General features: G+C 56.9%; 1 protein-coding gene across 12 annotated transcripts in view; it reads left to right on the top strand.

Moving 5' to 3' along the window:
- Positions 1-12,431, top strand: part of AFAP1L2 (actin filament associated protein 1 like 2) — a 91,341-nt gene that overhangs the window by 59,815 nt on the left and 19,095 nt on the right. For all 12 annotated transcript variants that reach the window (XM_080688510.1, XM_080688512.1, XM_080688516.1 and 9 more), the window contains 3 exons: positions 3,254-3,328; positions 5,106-5,200; positions 10,935-11,025. In XM_080688510.1, coding sequence (XP_080544636.1) covers positions 3,254-3,328; positions 5,106-5,200; positions 10,935-11,025 — 261 coding nt within the window. The remainder of the gene's footprint in view (positions 1-3,253; positions 3,329-5,105; positions 5,201-10,934; positions 11,026-12,431) is intronic.

Consider the following 12,431-nt stretch of genomic DNA (forward strand, 5'->3'; position numbering starts at 1 on the left):
ACCTGGACCGCACAGGACAGAATCCAGAGCCCCCCGAAACGACAGCACCCATCTTGCTCTCAGCCTCACTGTGCTACCTCCAGAAAATAAGCTCAGGCCGATGGAGCGTGGAGGTAGAGGCGACTGATCGCTGAGACAGCCTGGGGCTGACGCTGGCTGAGCTGTGGTTTCTCGTGGGTTTGACACTTTTCAGATGGAATTTTCCAATTGGGTTTTTTTCATCTTTTGCTTTCTTATTGCAACACAAATTCTCTACTAACTTTGCTTTTTGTCTGCATGGCGAGGTCTATGTACGGGGGCCTCCTGTTTGTTCCTGCCTTCACCAGTGAGGGCCCCAGGCCTCCCCCAGCATCCACTCAGGCACTGTAGGGAAGTTTCAGGGTTGTCCCTCTGCTCGGAAGAGCTTCAGATGTTCTGTCTATCCACCTGCAGCAAAGAGGGTCCACGTCTCTCCTCCCCACCCGTCACCCCATTCCCGGGGAAGGCCCACCCTCTACAGGCACGCTCCCTCCCCCAGGAAGCACAGCGGGCTCAGGGCAGGAGGGCACTCCTTCCAGCCACACCATCGGCTCTTGTTATTTCCATATGCCGGTGTAACTCATCCATTTGGGTCTCCGCCCTCCGCCCCACAGACTGTTGGGTTCCTGGAGGCAGAGACAGTGTCCAGTGTCCCCTCACCTAGAGTAGCGCTGGTGTTGGGTGCACATCTGGGAATGAAGGAGAGAGTCGTCCCTCCCCAGGCGGCTGCTCCCCGGCCACAGGACAGCTCAGCAGCCTCCCCTGGGAGGGCCCCTGGATTCGCAACCCTCTGAGAATAAGGACCTGGTGGACCATGGCCCACAGGGTGCCCGAGGTGGGAGCCACGCAGCCCTGGGGGTGGCCTTTGCAAGTTTTCTCTGGAGCTTACGAGTCTCCCTCTCGGAGGAAGCACCTGCTCAGAGTGCCGACAGTTAAAACAATAACAGTATTTTGCCTTTTATTTCTTCGTGTGGCAGTGTGGGCGTAATCAACAAGATGAAAAAAAAAAGAAAGAAAAATGCAAAATGAACATTAGGCATGATTTATGTCCTTAGATTCCTGTTGTGATCTTTATCAGGGTCCCCTGGGTATCCTGTGGTGGGGACCTGCCTCTGTATTTGGCTTTACAGTGTTTTTGCATTTATAATCGCTGTCGGTGCGCATTTCCACGCGCTGACAGTCCACATGGTTTTTCTCTTCTGAAATGGGGCCCTTTAGCTTTCATCTTGGCTGTCTCTATAAACAGCAGACATAGACCTACTTCTTTTTTCACTGTTGGGTAGCATCATAGATGAACAATATTGTTCAAATGGTCTGTCAGTGAGCATTTAAGTTTTGTTCTTGTTTTTGTTTTGTTTTTTTAAGAAACCTCATACAGCATTGCAGTGAACATCCTCAAGTAAGAGTATGTTTACATGCTGGAGTGTGTCTCCAGGAGAAATTCCTGGCATTGGAAATGCTGGGTCAAAGAAGAGGAACACGTACAATTAAATCATCCTCCAAAATCACTTCCCCATGGCTGTGCCGATCCCCACACTCTTCAGTAATTCGTTTATGGTTACAGGCAACATGCTGTTGTGTATGTTGATGTGTCCTGGTTTGTTTCACCATCTTCCCATTATTGAGACTGTGAGTTAGTGCCCATATTTTGGGCTGCCATTTTTTAAAAAAAAAATTTTTTTTAAATTTATTTCAGAGAGGAAGTGAGAGGGAGAGAGAGATAGAAACATCAGTGATGAGAGAGAATCATTGGTCGGCTGCCCCCTGCACACCCCACACTGGAGATCAAGCCCGCAACCTGGGCCTGTGCCCTGACCAGGAATCGAACCGTGACCTCCTGGTTCCTAGGTCAACACTCAACCACTGAGCCACACCAGCCGGGCTAGGCTGCCATTTTTAATCGTTGTCAGTTACAAGACTAACTTCCTTTTTCAAATTTCCTAATATTTGGGATTTGTACTCTTGAACTTCACAGTTAAGTAGAAAGAGGCCATATTTCATCACGATTGTTTTCCATACGATGAGGACACAAAAACCAAGGCCACATTGGTGAGGTGTTTTGCCCAGAATTACACTATTCATAGCAAAGCCTCTCCGGCCTCCTCCTGCAGAGCCCTTTCCCCCTGCACATGCTCTGCGGAAGGTACTGACTCAGCCGCTCTGGAGCTCGGAAGGTGGAGACAGGCCGGTTGTAGGTCCCTGTGTTGGGACCTCATAGCTCCCTCCGTGCGCTCCTGCAGCCCTTGGGACAGGGGTGGTGTGGCTGACTGGTCCTGGCAGGGCCGGGCACCGAGCCGGCGATCCACGGACTGACGGTGGAGGACGCATCTGGTTGCTTCCTCCTCCTGCTCCTCTGAGTTCTCAGGACTGTTTTCGCAGGCCTGTTGGCTCCAGTCTACGCGGTCTGTGGTGAACTGACTGGCACGGAACTGCCTCCTTTGCCAGGGGTTTGAATTGGGTTCCTTGGCTCGGTAACAGGGTCTCCAGCCACTGGAATCCGTCAGCCACAAGTCTCTAGGAAATGCAAATTAAGGGCCTCGAAAGACATGCAGGAGGGTTTGTAAGAGGAGAAACACTGGGATGAGCTTCCTCTGCGGGCGCCTGGAGAAAAGAGCCCTTGGGTGTTAGCAACTGAGCAAGTGTCGGCAGACGAGCCTTTCTCGGGCCAGGCAGGCACCGGGAAAGTGACAGCCTGCACAGAAATTACTCTGAGGGAGGAGGAGGGATATGCTGCTGCAAGGTACAGTCTCCAGGGTAGAGCAGGTGGCTGGACGTGCTCCTTTGCCAATTCCCTGCACATGTACCCCTCTAAACCCAGAGCTCGCACCCCACCTAGAGGCCTGGGAGCTAAACTTTCAGATCCTCAGTGTGACCTCTCTTGTTCTGGTTAGCCCAGGCAAGTAATTCAGACTAGAGTGAGAATGACTGATAGGAACCATTCTACAATGTAAATGAAATGCTAGGAAACGCAGAGCAATCTCTGGTGAGTGGAATATGACGTGTAAATCTTTGAGATGTGGGTGCCTTTCCCCTTAAGACGTCTGTACCCTAACTGTAAACTAACAGTCGGCAACTTGGCATTTCTTTGTTTATGTTGGACTCTTTTGGTCAGCTCAAAATATTGTGAGATTTTCCTGGAATCCAAGCAGATGACAGTGTCTCTAAGGGACACCATTTCTCTCTGGAAGCCCTTTCCCTTCACGGAATCACACGAACTTCCATCCTCCCCCTGCAGGTTCTGATGAGGAGTACATTTACATGAACAAAGTGACGGTCAGCAAGCCACAGAATGCCGAGTCCCAAGACAAAGGTATGGGGCTGGGGCTGCCGATGGCCTGGCCAGCTCCCGGGAGAGGGGAAGGTGTGAGCCTTGGTCCCGTCCCAGCTCTCCGTCCTCCCAGCCAGCACCACAGACAGGCCCGGGGGAGATATTTTTGAGAGTCACATTTTGGTTGATGTATTTTGGGTTGATGTATTTTGGGATGTTTCACTGGGCCACCTCCCTGCCTCTTAAAGGTCTCGCATCCCCCTCGTGGTTAAGGAACCCGTTCCTAAAACCTCTCCGCTCTTCCCAGCACTGTCCCAGGAATAGGAAGTTATAATTCAGACGCTTTCAGAAGGCAGCTGTGGATGGTGCTGACCCCATGGTTCCGGCTTTATGTCCTTTGATAGAAGTCTGGATTTTATGTGTGTGTCGGGGCAATGGGGCGGGGGGCGGGCGGGGGAATGGTGATGTCAGCAACTGTCTTAATATTTCTTTTTAAATTATATTTTATTGATTTTTACAGAGAGGAAGGGAGAGGGATAGAGAGTTAGAAACATTGATGAGAGAAAAACATCAGTCAGCTGCCTCCTGCACACGCCGTACAGGGGATGTGCCTGCAACCAAGGTACATGCCTCCGACCGGAATCGAACCTGGGACCCTTCAGTCCCCAGGCCGACGCTCTATCCACTGAGCCAAACGGGTCAGGGCCAACTGCCTTAATATTAAAGGCTTTTTCACAGGTGTTCTCTTGGGCAGGAAGAACATAGGACAGGGGTGGGCAAACTTTTTGACTCGAGGGCCACAATGGGTTCTTAAACTGGACCGGAGGGCCGGAACAAAAGCATGGATGGAGTGTTTGTGTGAACTAATATAAATTCAAAGTAAAGGAGCGGAGGGGAGAGCAAGAGAACCGGATAGAACAGCCGGATCCGGCCCGCGGGCCGTAGTTTGCCCACAGCTGACATAGGATGTCTTACAGGCTGTCTTAGTCTCTGCTCAGGTCTCCTCCCTACTTTTCTTTGAAAACCTCAGGAGTAGAGCTGGCAGACCCCAGGGAGATCGGGGGGTTTGTAGACTGCCTAGTTGTAGACGAGGGAGAGTTAGAAGCCCATTTCCCAACTCCTGTTACCCAAAGGCAGAGGCAGAAACACAGCACCCCAAAGCCCTCCGTCCTATTCAGATCTTGGCTCCCAAACATCAGCCACCGAAGACCCGACGTCAGGTCTGCCTGCGCCTGTCTGTCCCGGGGCTGCCTGGGCCGCCGGCCAACATGGTCCGACACTGAAGGGCCTTGGGTGCCTTTCCCTCAAAAGCACACGGGGGGCGGGAGGGGTGTTGGTGGTCAGGTTCTTCGGTGTGGCTTTCCCACCTCCTGCCCCATGGCCAGGCCTGGGCTCAGCAGCACCCACCGGCGTGGAAGCAGCCCCTGCGCCCGGGGCCGCTGGCCTTCCCGCTAAACTGTGGGGAGCGAAGAGCCCTAATCACAGGGTCGGAGCCGAGCGTGGCTTAATATAGTGACCACACGGGGCAGCTCCCCGGGCGCGAGGGCTCTGTGGCCAGGCCATTTTTGACACGGGGCAGGTGGAGGCGAGCTTGCGGAGCCTGCCAGACCCCAAACCAGCTCCTCCTGAGGAATCTGTGGCGGGGGCACCGCTGTGCCCTATTCTCGGAGGGAAAACAACCTTGGCCCCAGCCCCGTAATTAACACCTGCGCAAATAGCACCCGCGGGCACACGTGAGCAGGCATTCCTGGGTAATGAGGGCCTGCGGCGAGGCTGGAGGCTGGCGCCCCTCACCGGAGCTTCTGCTTGCTGCCCACAGCGCCTGAGGAGCAGAGCCCACTGGCCAACGGGGAGCCCCGCCAGCACACCACGGCCCCTCAGAAGAGTCTCCCGGACCTCCCGCCCCCCAAGACCGTAAGTGTGGGCCCAAGACCCCTGATCTCTCTGCCTTGGGCCCCGTGAACTTCCAGCTGTTTTCACAGGTATCCATCCGTCCGATGTCTGGCCTTTTCTGCGTACCTACTGTGTGTCGGGCCCTGGGAGAGACAGGGCCAAAGTAAGCCTGTCTGCAGGTGATGTCATTTGCTCAGGACCACAGCCCTGGGATGCTAAGGGCAATGGAAGGGGGAGATGAGGGAGAGCCCCTCTAGCAAGCACCACAGTGTGTCCGAGGCCACGTCAGGCTCTGTACCCAGCGCCATGTGGGGCCACGTCCAGCTGTGGCTGCCAACTCAGGCCACCGGGGCCTTTTAGAATTGTACGTCACGTCACACTGCACTTCCTGCTTGGAATCAGCCAGTAGCTCTCATTGAACTTAGGGAAAAACATCCACGTTTCCTAGCACGGCCCCAGAGCCTGCCCAGTGTGGTCCAGCTGCATCCCCAGCCTCTGCGCATGTGCCCGTCACTGGGATTGTGGTCGGTCCTGCCTCGGGGACGTTGCACCTCCTCGCCTGGCTCTTCGATGGCTGCTGCCTCCTCATCTCTTAGACATTCTCAGACCGACTTTCCCTGGCCTGCCGATGTCGGGCATCCCACCTCCATTCCGCCCTAGTTACTGTGCGTCCCACTGTCCAGTTACCACCTCCACGGCACTGCCACCTTTGAAACGTGCCTCTCCGGCCAGATACAAGCTCCCTAGGACAGGGACTGTGTCTTGTTTAGTGTTTAATGTCCCGTGTCTGCATACAGTGAGCCACACACACATGGATGGATGGATAGAAGGAAGGAAGGATGGATGATGGATGGATTTATGGAATCAGGCCTGGGTTCAGGTCCCAGCTCAGCCAGGGACTAGCGCTTTGACCTTGAGCAAGTTATAAGGTCTCTGGCTCTTGTTTCCTGGTGTTTAAATGAACAGAATGTGGACACCTCTCTCCATGAGGTTGTCTTACTCAACGGCCTAAGGGTGTGCGTGGCATCCTGTGTTAGTATCTGGTGAGGTAAGTAGTAGTGTTGATGTTTTCTGGGTGAGGAGCGTGGAATCAGCAGGTTTATGTGGCCTGGATGTCACACGGCCTCCAAGTGGCAGAACCAGAACTTGAAAGAACCTGAGTTCTTTCCTCTGTAGGGTCTGGCTGGGGCGGCTTCCCCGAGAGGGATGAGGTGAGAAGGATGTCCGTGGAGCAGGGGTTCCAGGAGATCAGCACCAGCAGGAAGCTCCCTCCAGACCACCCATCTCTAAGATCTGAGGTCACCGCTGAGGGGTTCTCAACCCCAGGCCCCCTGCATCCATGCCTTCTGAGGTGGCAGGCTTCTGCAGGCTCCTCTCCTGTGGCCACACTGGTGGGGCTGGAGGGCCTGGGACCCTGTCCCACCGCACGAGGCTCCTTGACTTGGGTGACAGCTGGCAGAGGCTCTGCATCTCAGAATCTGAGTCCCTGGTGTCTCCCTTGCACTGACAACTCTGGTGACCGCCACACCCTCGTGCACACGGCAGGGTCCTCCTCGCCACCCGCCTGCCTGTCCTTGCCAGTTCTTCACCTGGACAAACAGAGGCTCCGGGCGTTAAAACAATTGGGCACAATCCCTCCACCGGGAGGTGGCAGGGCCAGGAATCGGACACAGGGCCTTGGTGTCAGCCTCTCTGCGGCCTCCCGGAATTAAGCCGGTCGTTTTAGCGGAGCAAAGGCATTAGGTCTGTTCCATCCAAAAGCTCCCCTTCGCTTCCTGCCCAGGACGTGGGGGAGACGGCAGGTCCCCGCTGCTGCCATCCAGCTGCTGCTGGCCGTAGCCCTGCGGGCGACGCTGTGGTTTCTGGTGCGTCCCACATCCCGCTTGCTGGTGGTGGGGGAGGACAGCTGGCTGCTCCGAGCCAGGGCAGGGATGTTCTGTATGGAATTCAGTACCTGATTCTGCCACCACCGGCCCCACCTGGGGCGGCTGCTTGTGGGTCACCTGGTTGTGTGTGTGTGTGTGTGGGGGGGGGGGTGTCCACCAGGTGGAGTCCCGCAGGCAGGAGTGCTGGGTGGGGCTGACCTGCTCTGGGTCGCTGTGCTTTACAAACGTGGGGGTGGGCAGAGGGGCTGGGACCCCAGCTGCAGTTATAAAGCAGTCGGACCCTGGCCCGGAGGCTCTGGCACCAGCTTTTGCTCTTCCTTCTGTCGCCTGGGCCGTGGGTCCCGAGGCCCCGGGCTCGGGGGTGTGAGAAGCAGGGGCCTGGGGAGGCTGTCAGTGCTGGAGAGAAACGTGGCTTCGGAGCTGGGGAAATATCACCACCCAAGAATAACACAGTCGGGTGGCCCTCGGACGATGGGAATGGTTCCAGTGGACACGCTCCAGGCCCTGGGGAGACTTCCAGCGAACAGCTGGCCTACGGTCCTCCCTCCTCATGGAATTTCTCTGCTGAGAAGGACAAGGGGTGCTGACTGCAAGTCCCTTTCTTAGGTCTCCCCCAGTTCTGTCCTGGGCCCTCACCCCCACCCCACCCCAGGGAGCTTTTGGATGTGCGGTGAGAAAGGGGGCGGCTGGCATAGTCGGGGTTCTTACCCCTCCCTGCACACACGCGCACGCACACGCCTGCTCTCCCTCAGGCTGCCTCTCTGGTCAAGTCTGGCTCAAGGAGCCATAACTCTTAGTCTAAGGTCCCCAGAGGAATGGCGTCAGGGCAGAGTGGGGAGCAGCTGTGGCTCTGAGGGAAGAGGAGGGGGAGGGGGGAGGAGAACAAGTAGAAGAAGGAAGGGGGAAGAGGTGGAGGAGGGGGAGAGGGGGGAGGAGGAGGGGGAGAAGGGGGAAGAAGAAGGAGGGGGATGAGGAGGAAGAAGGAGGGGGAGGAGGGGGAAGAAGGAGAAGGGGAGAGGGGGAAGAGGAGGGGGAAGGAAGAGGAGGGGGAGGAGGGGGAAGAAGGAGAAGGGGAGAGGGGGAGGAGGAGGGAGAGGAGGGGGAAGAAGGAGAAGGGGAGGGGGGAGGAGGAGGGGGAGGAGGGGGAAGAAGGAGAAGGGGGATGAGGAAGAAGGAGGGGGAGGAGGGGGAAGAAGGAGAAGGGGAGAGGAGGAGGGGGAGGAGGGGGAAGAAGGAGAAGGGGAGAGGAGGGGAAGAAGAAGGAGGGGGATGAGGAGGAAGAAGGAGAAGGGGAGGGGGAGGAGGAGGGGGAAGAAGAAGGAGGGGGATGAGGAGGAAGAAGGAGGAGGGGGATGAGGAGGAAGAAGGAGAAGGGGAGAGGGGGAGGAGGAGGGGGAAGAGAAGGGGAAAGGAGGAGGAGGGGGAGGAGGAGGGGGAGGAGGAGGGGAAGGAGGAGGGGGAAGAGGGGAAAGGAGGAGGAGGGGGAGGAGGGGGAAGAAGGAGAAGGGGAGAGGGGGAGGAGGAGGGGGAAGAGAAGGGGAAAGGAGGAGGGGGAGGAGGAGGGGGAAAGAGGAGGGGGAGGAGGGGAAAGGAGGAGGAGGGGGAGGAGGGGGAAGAAGGAGAAGGGGAGAGGGGAGGAGGAGGGGGAAGAGAAGGGGAAAGGAGGAGGGGGAGGAGGAGGGGGAAAGAGGAGGGGGAGGAGGGGGGAGGACCTGAGCAGCAGCAGCAGTTTGGGAGCATGAGCTTGGAAAGACGCTGTGACCCTTCTTCTTCAGAGAAAGCCTCGCCCTTCCCTTCCTGACCCCAGAGCTTCGGGAGCCATGGTGCCTTGTCCGGCCCCAGGCTTGCGAGTGGCTGTGGTAGAAGCTGGAGTCTGCCTGGGCTTTGGGGTCCCCCGTGCCTGTGGCCGGGCCAGGAGGAGGGCCTGTGTCCCGGCTCAGGATGTCCTGATTCTCTCCGGTGGCTGGTTCCCCCTCATTCCCCCCTCTTCCCCCCCAGAGTCAGTGCACAGCAGACCCGACCAGCAATGGAAGGGTCAGCCAGGGGTCTAGAGCAACCTCGTGGGTGTGGCCAGTGACTCAGGCCGCTGTGGCACTTCAGGCCACTGGCTGCACCGCCAGGGGCTGTGGTCACTGCGGGAGAAACAGATGTGCGCTGACACTGTTGGTGCCCTGGCCAGCACCGCCACCTCCACCCCACCTCCCTTCAGAGGCCCGAACACGTATCACTGTTGGTTTTAAGTGAGCTGCTCTGGGTGGGCGGCAACTGCATAACGGACATCACCACCGCCGGCCTGCAGAGCTGGGCCTGGCCGGATGCACCAGCCCACCCGGGAACCTCCCACAGTGCTCTCGGGGGCAGGTTGCTCAGAAGTGCAGGGCCACCCCAGGCCATCCGGGCCGCCCCAGGCCATCAGCTCCAGCCATGATCTCGATCAGAATCGGCCAAATCCACAGCCAGCCGCTTTTCCGTAAGGCGTTTTACCGGAGCGCAGCCACACTTACTGAGCTTGGCATCATCTAGGGATGCTCGGGCACTGCATCAGCTGGCTTGACGGGCTGAGATCAGAGACCCTGCACATCCTCAAAGTGCTTTCTGTTTGGCTCGTTACCAGAAAGTCTGCCGACTTCTGGCAAAACCCATTACCAGAAAGTCTGCCGACTTCTGGCAAAACCCACAAAGCTGGGTGGCCTTCTTCCTGCGACCCTGCAGACAGGTTTTGAAGTCACATCTCTTCTGCATCTTCACTTCATGTTCATAATCTTCATTATGATGATGATGATGATGATGATGATGATGAAGAAAAGAATAGTTCTTTATCCCTAACCCTGGGACATTAGGATCTCTTGCTCCTTTGACCTCTGAGATGGGCCATTGGGTCAGTGTAATGAGGCGGCTGTCTATTCCAGTTGTGCGCATTCCACCCCAATGCCACATACGAACCTCGGGGTTGTCTTTGAGCCGCAGCTCCAAGGTCCCGTCCCCATGGCATCCTTCCTTGGTCCTAAATGTTCCTCACACCCTCCTGGTTCCCACCGAACTTGGACCTTGTCCACTACAGCACCGTTCACGATGCACTTGATCCGGAACTGGGAACGCTCCCTATCTAGTTAGGTCTTTCTTGACCACAGGAGTGTGTCCCGCGCAGCTAATATGCGGCAGCCATCCAGTATTTGCTGAATGAATGATTGATCGTATTATGGTAAAAGTTTCTAAGTCCTTAGGAACCTGGTCATTTTCTTCCATGGGCCTCTGATTAGTCCTTGTCTTTTTTTGTTTTTATTGATTTCAGAGAGAGGAAGGGAGGAAGGGAGAGAAAGAGAGAGAGAGAGAGAGAAAGAGAGAAACATCAGTGATGAGAGAGAACCATGGACAGGCTGCCTCCTGCACGCCCCCACACTGGGGATGGAGCCCGCAACCCAGGCACGTGCCCTGACCGGGAATCGAACTGGCAACCTCCTGGTTCATAGGTCAACACTCAACCACAAGCAACGCCGGCCGGGCAGTCCTTGTCTTGTGCGAAAGTATATTCTGTTTAGCTACCACAACAGCCTGACACCTTCTGGCCTTTGCGAATTGGGTGTCACGTGTGTAAGGATAGTCGGTGTGAGCGGTGGGGGTCTGAGCCTCACCTTGAGGAGGGGAAAGCTGGTCTCAGCGGGGTTAAGCAATGTACGCACAGCCCTCACCGGATGCAGTGCAAACACAGTGGATGGGGTCCTGGTGGTCCGAGTCCTCCCTCCCAACGTGCTTGACGTCCAACCGAGCATTTTCTCTTCTGGGCTCCCCCGCTTTCCACCCAGAGGGTGAATCCCACGCTGTTGCCAGTGTATCGTATCTGAAAAATGTTTTATTCGTTCATACCACAGATTCCAGAACGGAAACAGCTCTCCATCCCAAAGATCGAGTCTCCAGAGGGTTACTATGAAGAGGCTGAGCCATATGACATGTCCCTCAATGGTACATCCCAGGGCCAGGGCTGGGACTCGGGTGGGGGTGGGAGTGGGGGTGGGGCAAACCGCTTCCTGCACAGGTGGGTGCTGGCAGCAAGGACAGCCTGGGCTGCTCTTGCCAGAGGGCGTGGCTGAAGCTGAGAACTGGCCAGAGCATTGAGCCTCTGCTCAGGTGGGGAGCTGAGACCTGCAGCAGGCCCCGCCGCCTGCCAGGAGGGGTCGGGATGGTCCACAGCGAACTGGTTTCAGGGGCCCGATGCTTGGGTGTTCCCACCTGGCTGTGCCCGGATTCAGCACAGAAATGTGTCGGAAGAGAGGTGTGTTGGGAGTCAGGAAGTCACAGCCTGTAGGTTCTCCATCTCTTGGTGTAGGAATTCTTTTTTAAAAGGATATATTTTTATTGATTTCAGAAAGGAAGGGAGCGGGGAGAGGCAGAAACATCAATGATGGGGGAGGATCATCGATCGGCTGCCTCCTGCATGCCCCCCACTGGGGATGGAGCCTGCAACCCAGGCATGTGCCCTGACCAGGAATCGAACCGTGCCCTCCTGGTTCATAGGCTGACACTCAACCACTGAGCCATGCCGGCCGGGCAATGTAGGGATTCTTTAACACAGGCCCCCAAGGTTCTGGAAGAAAGAAATGGTTGTGGCCTTCTCTTGCCGGCAGCTGGACTCGGGTCCTCTCACTGTCTCCTTCGTAACCCCTTCCCTTGTAAGCGAAAGATAAAGCAGTTTGCAGATGTAAGAGATGAGGGCCCCTGGTCGTGGGGATGAACTGCAGGCGGCGCTGCTGGTTCCACAGAGAAGGGCCCGGGGATGAGACGGCAGGCCCTCGGAGCTGGTCGGAGGCTCTGTCTTCACGCCCCCCCCGCCCCCCCCCCCCCCCCCCCCCCCCGCTGCCCTCGGCCCCGGAACTCTGTGTGGGAGGCGAGGGCCCGTTTGGTCTGAGGTTCTTTTCCTCGGAGAGGCCGGCGTGGTGGGCAGACGCCCCGTAGCTTGAACCCTCTGAGCGTGTGCGATGTTTTGGAGCCACCGGCCGAGCTGTGATTTCAGACCGAAGCTGTGGGCGTGTAGCTTCCATCTGGCTGCGTCTGGGAGGAGGAGGAGGAAGAAGTGACTCACCGTGGTGGGCACCTCACCTCCGTGGTGTCTTAAGCCTGGGGTGCTCTCCTGGGTGTGGCCCGTGCCGGCCGGGGCCTGCCTCCCCGACGCTCCCGGGGGCCTGTCTGCGGGGAAGACACTACATCTCGACACAAACAAGTGGTCAGAAGGACCCGAGTGAGTTTCTTGGTGTCTGTCTCTGGGCTATGAGTTCATATTGGTTTTAGCCAAGATGCGGGGGGCTGGGAAGGGGGCAGCAGGAGGGTTGGGAAGAGGCCAGCTTGCCTTCCCCTCCTGCCAGCACAAGGGC

The sequence above is a fragment of the Plecotus auritus genome (genome assembly GCF_963455305.1).
Source record: "Plecotus auritus genome assembly, chromosome: 9".
Taxonomy (NCBI): domain Eukaryota; kingdom Metazoa; phylum Chordata; class Mammalia; order Chiroptera; family Vespertilionidae; genus Plecotus; species Plecotus auritus.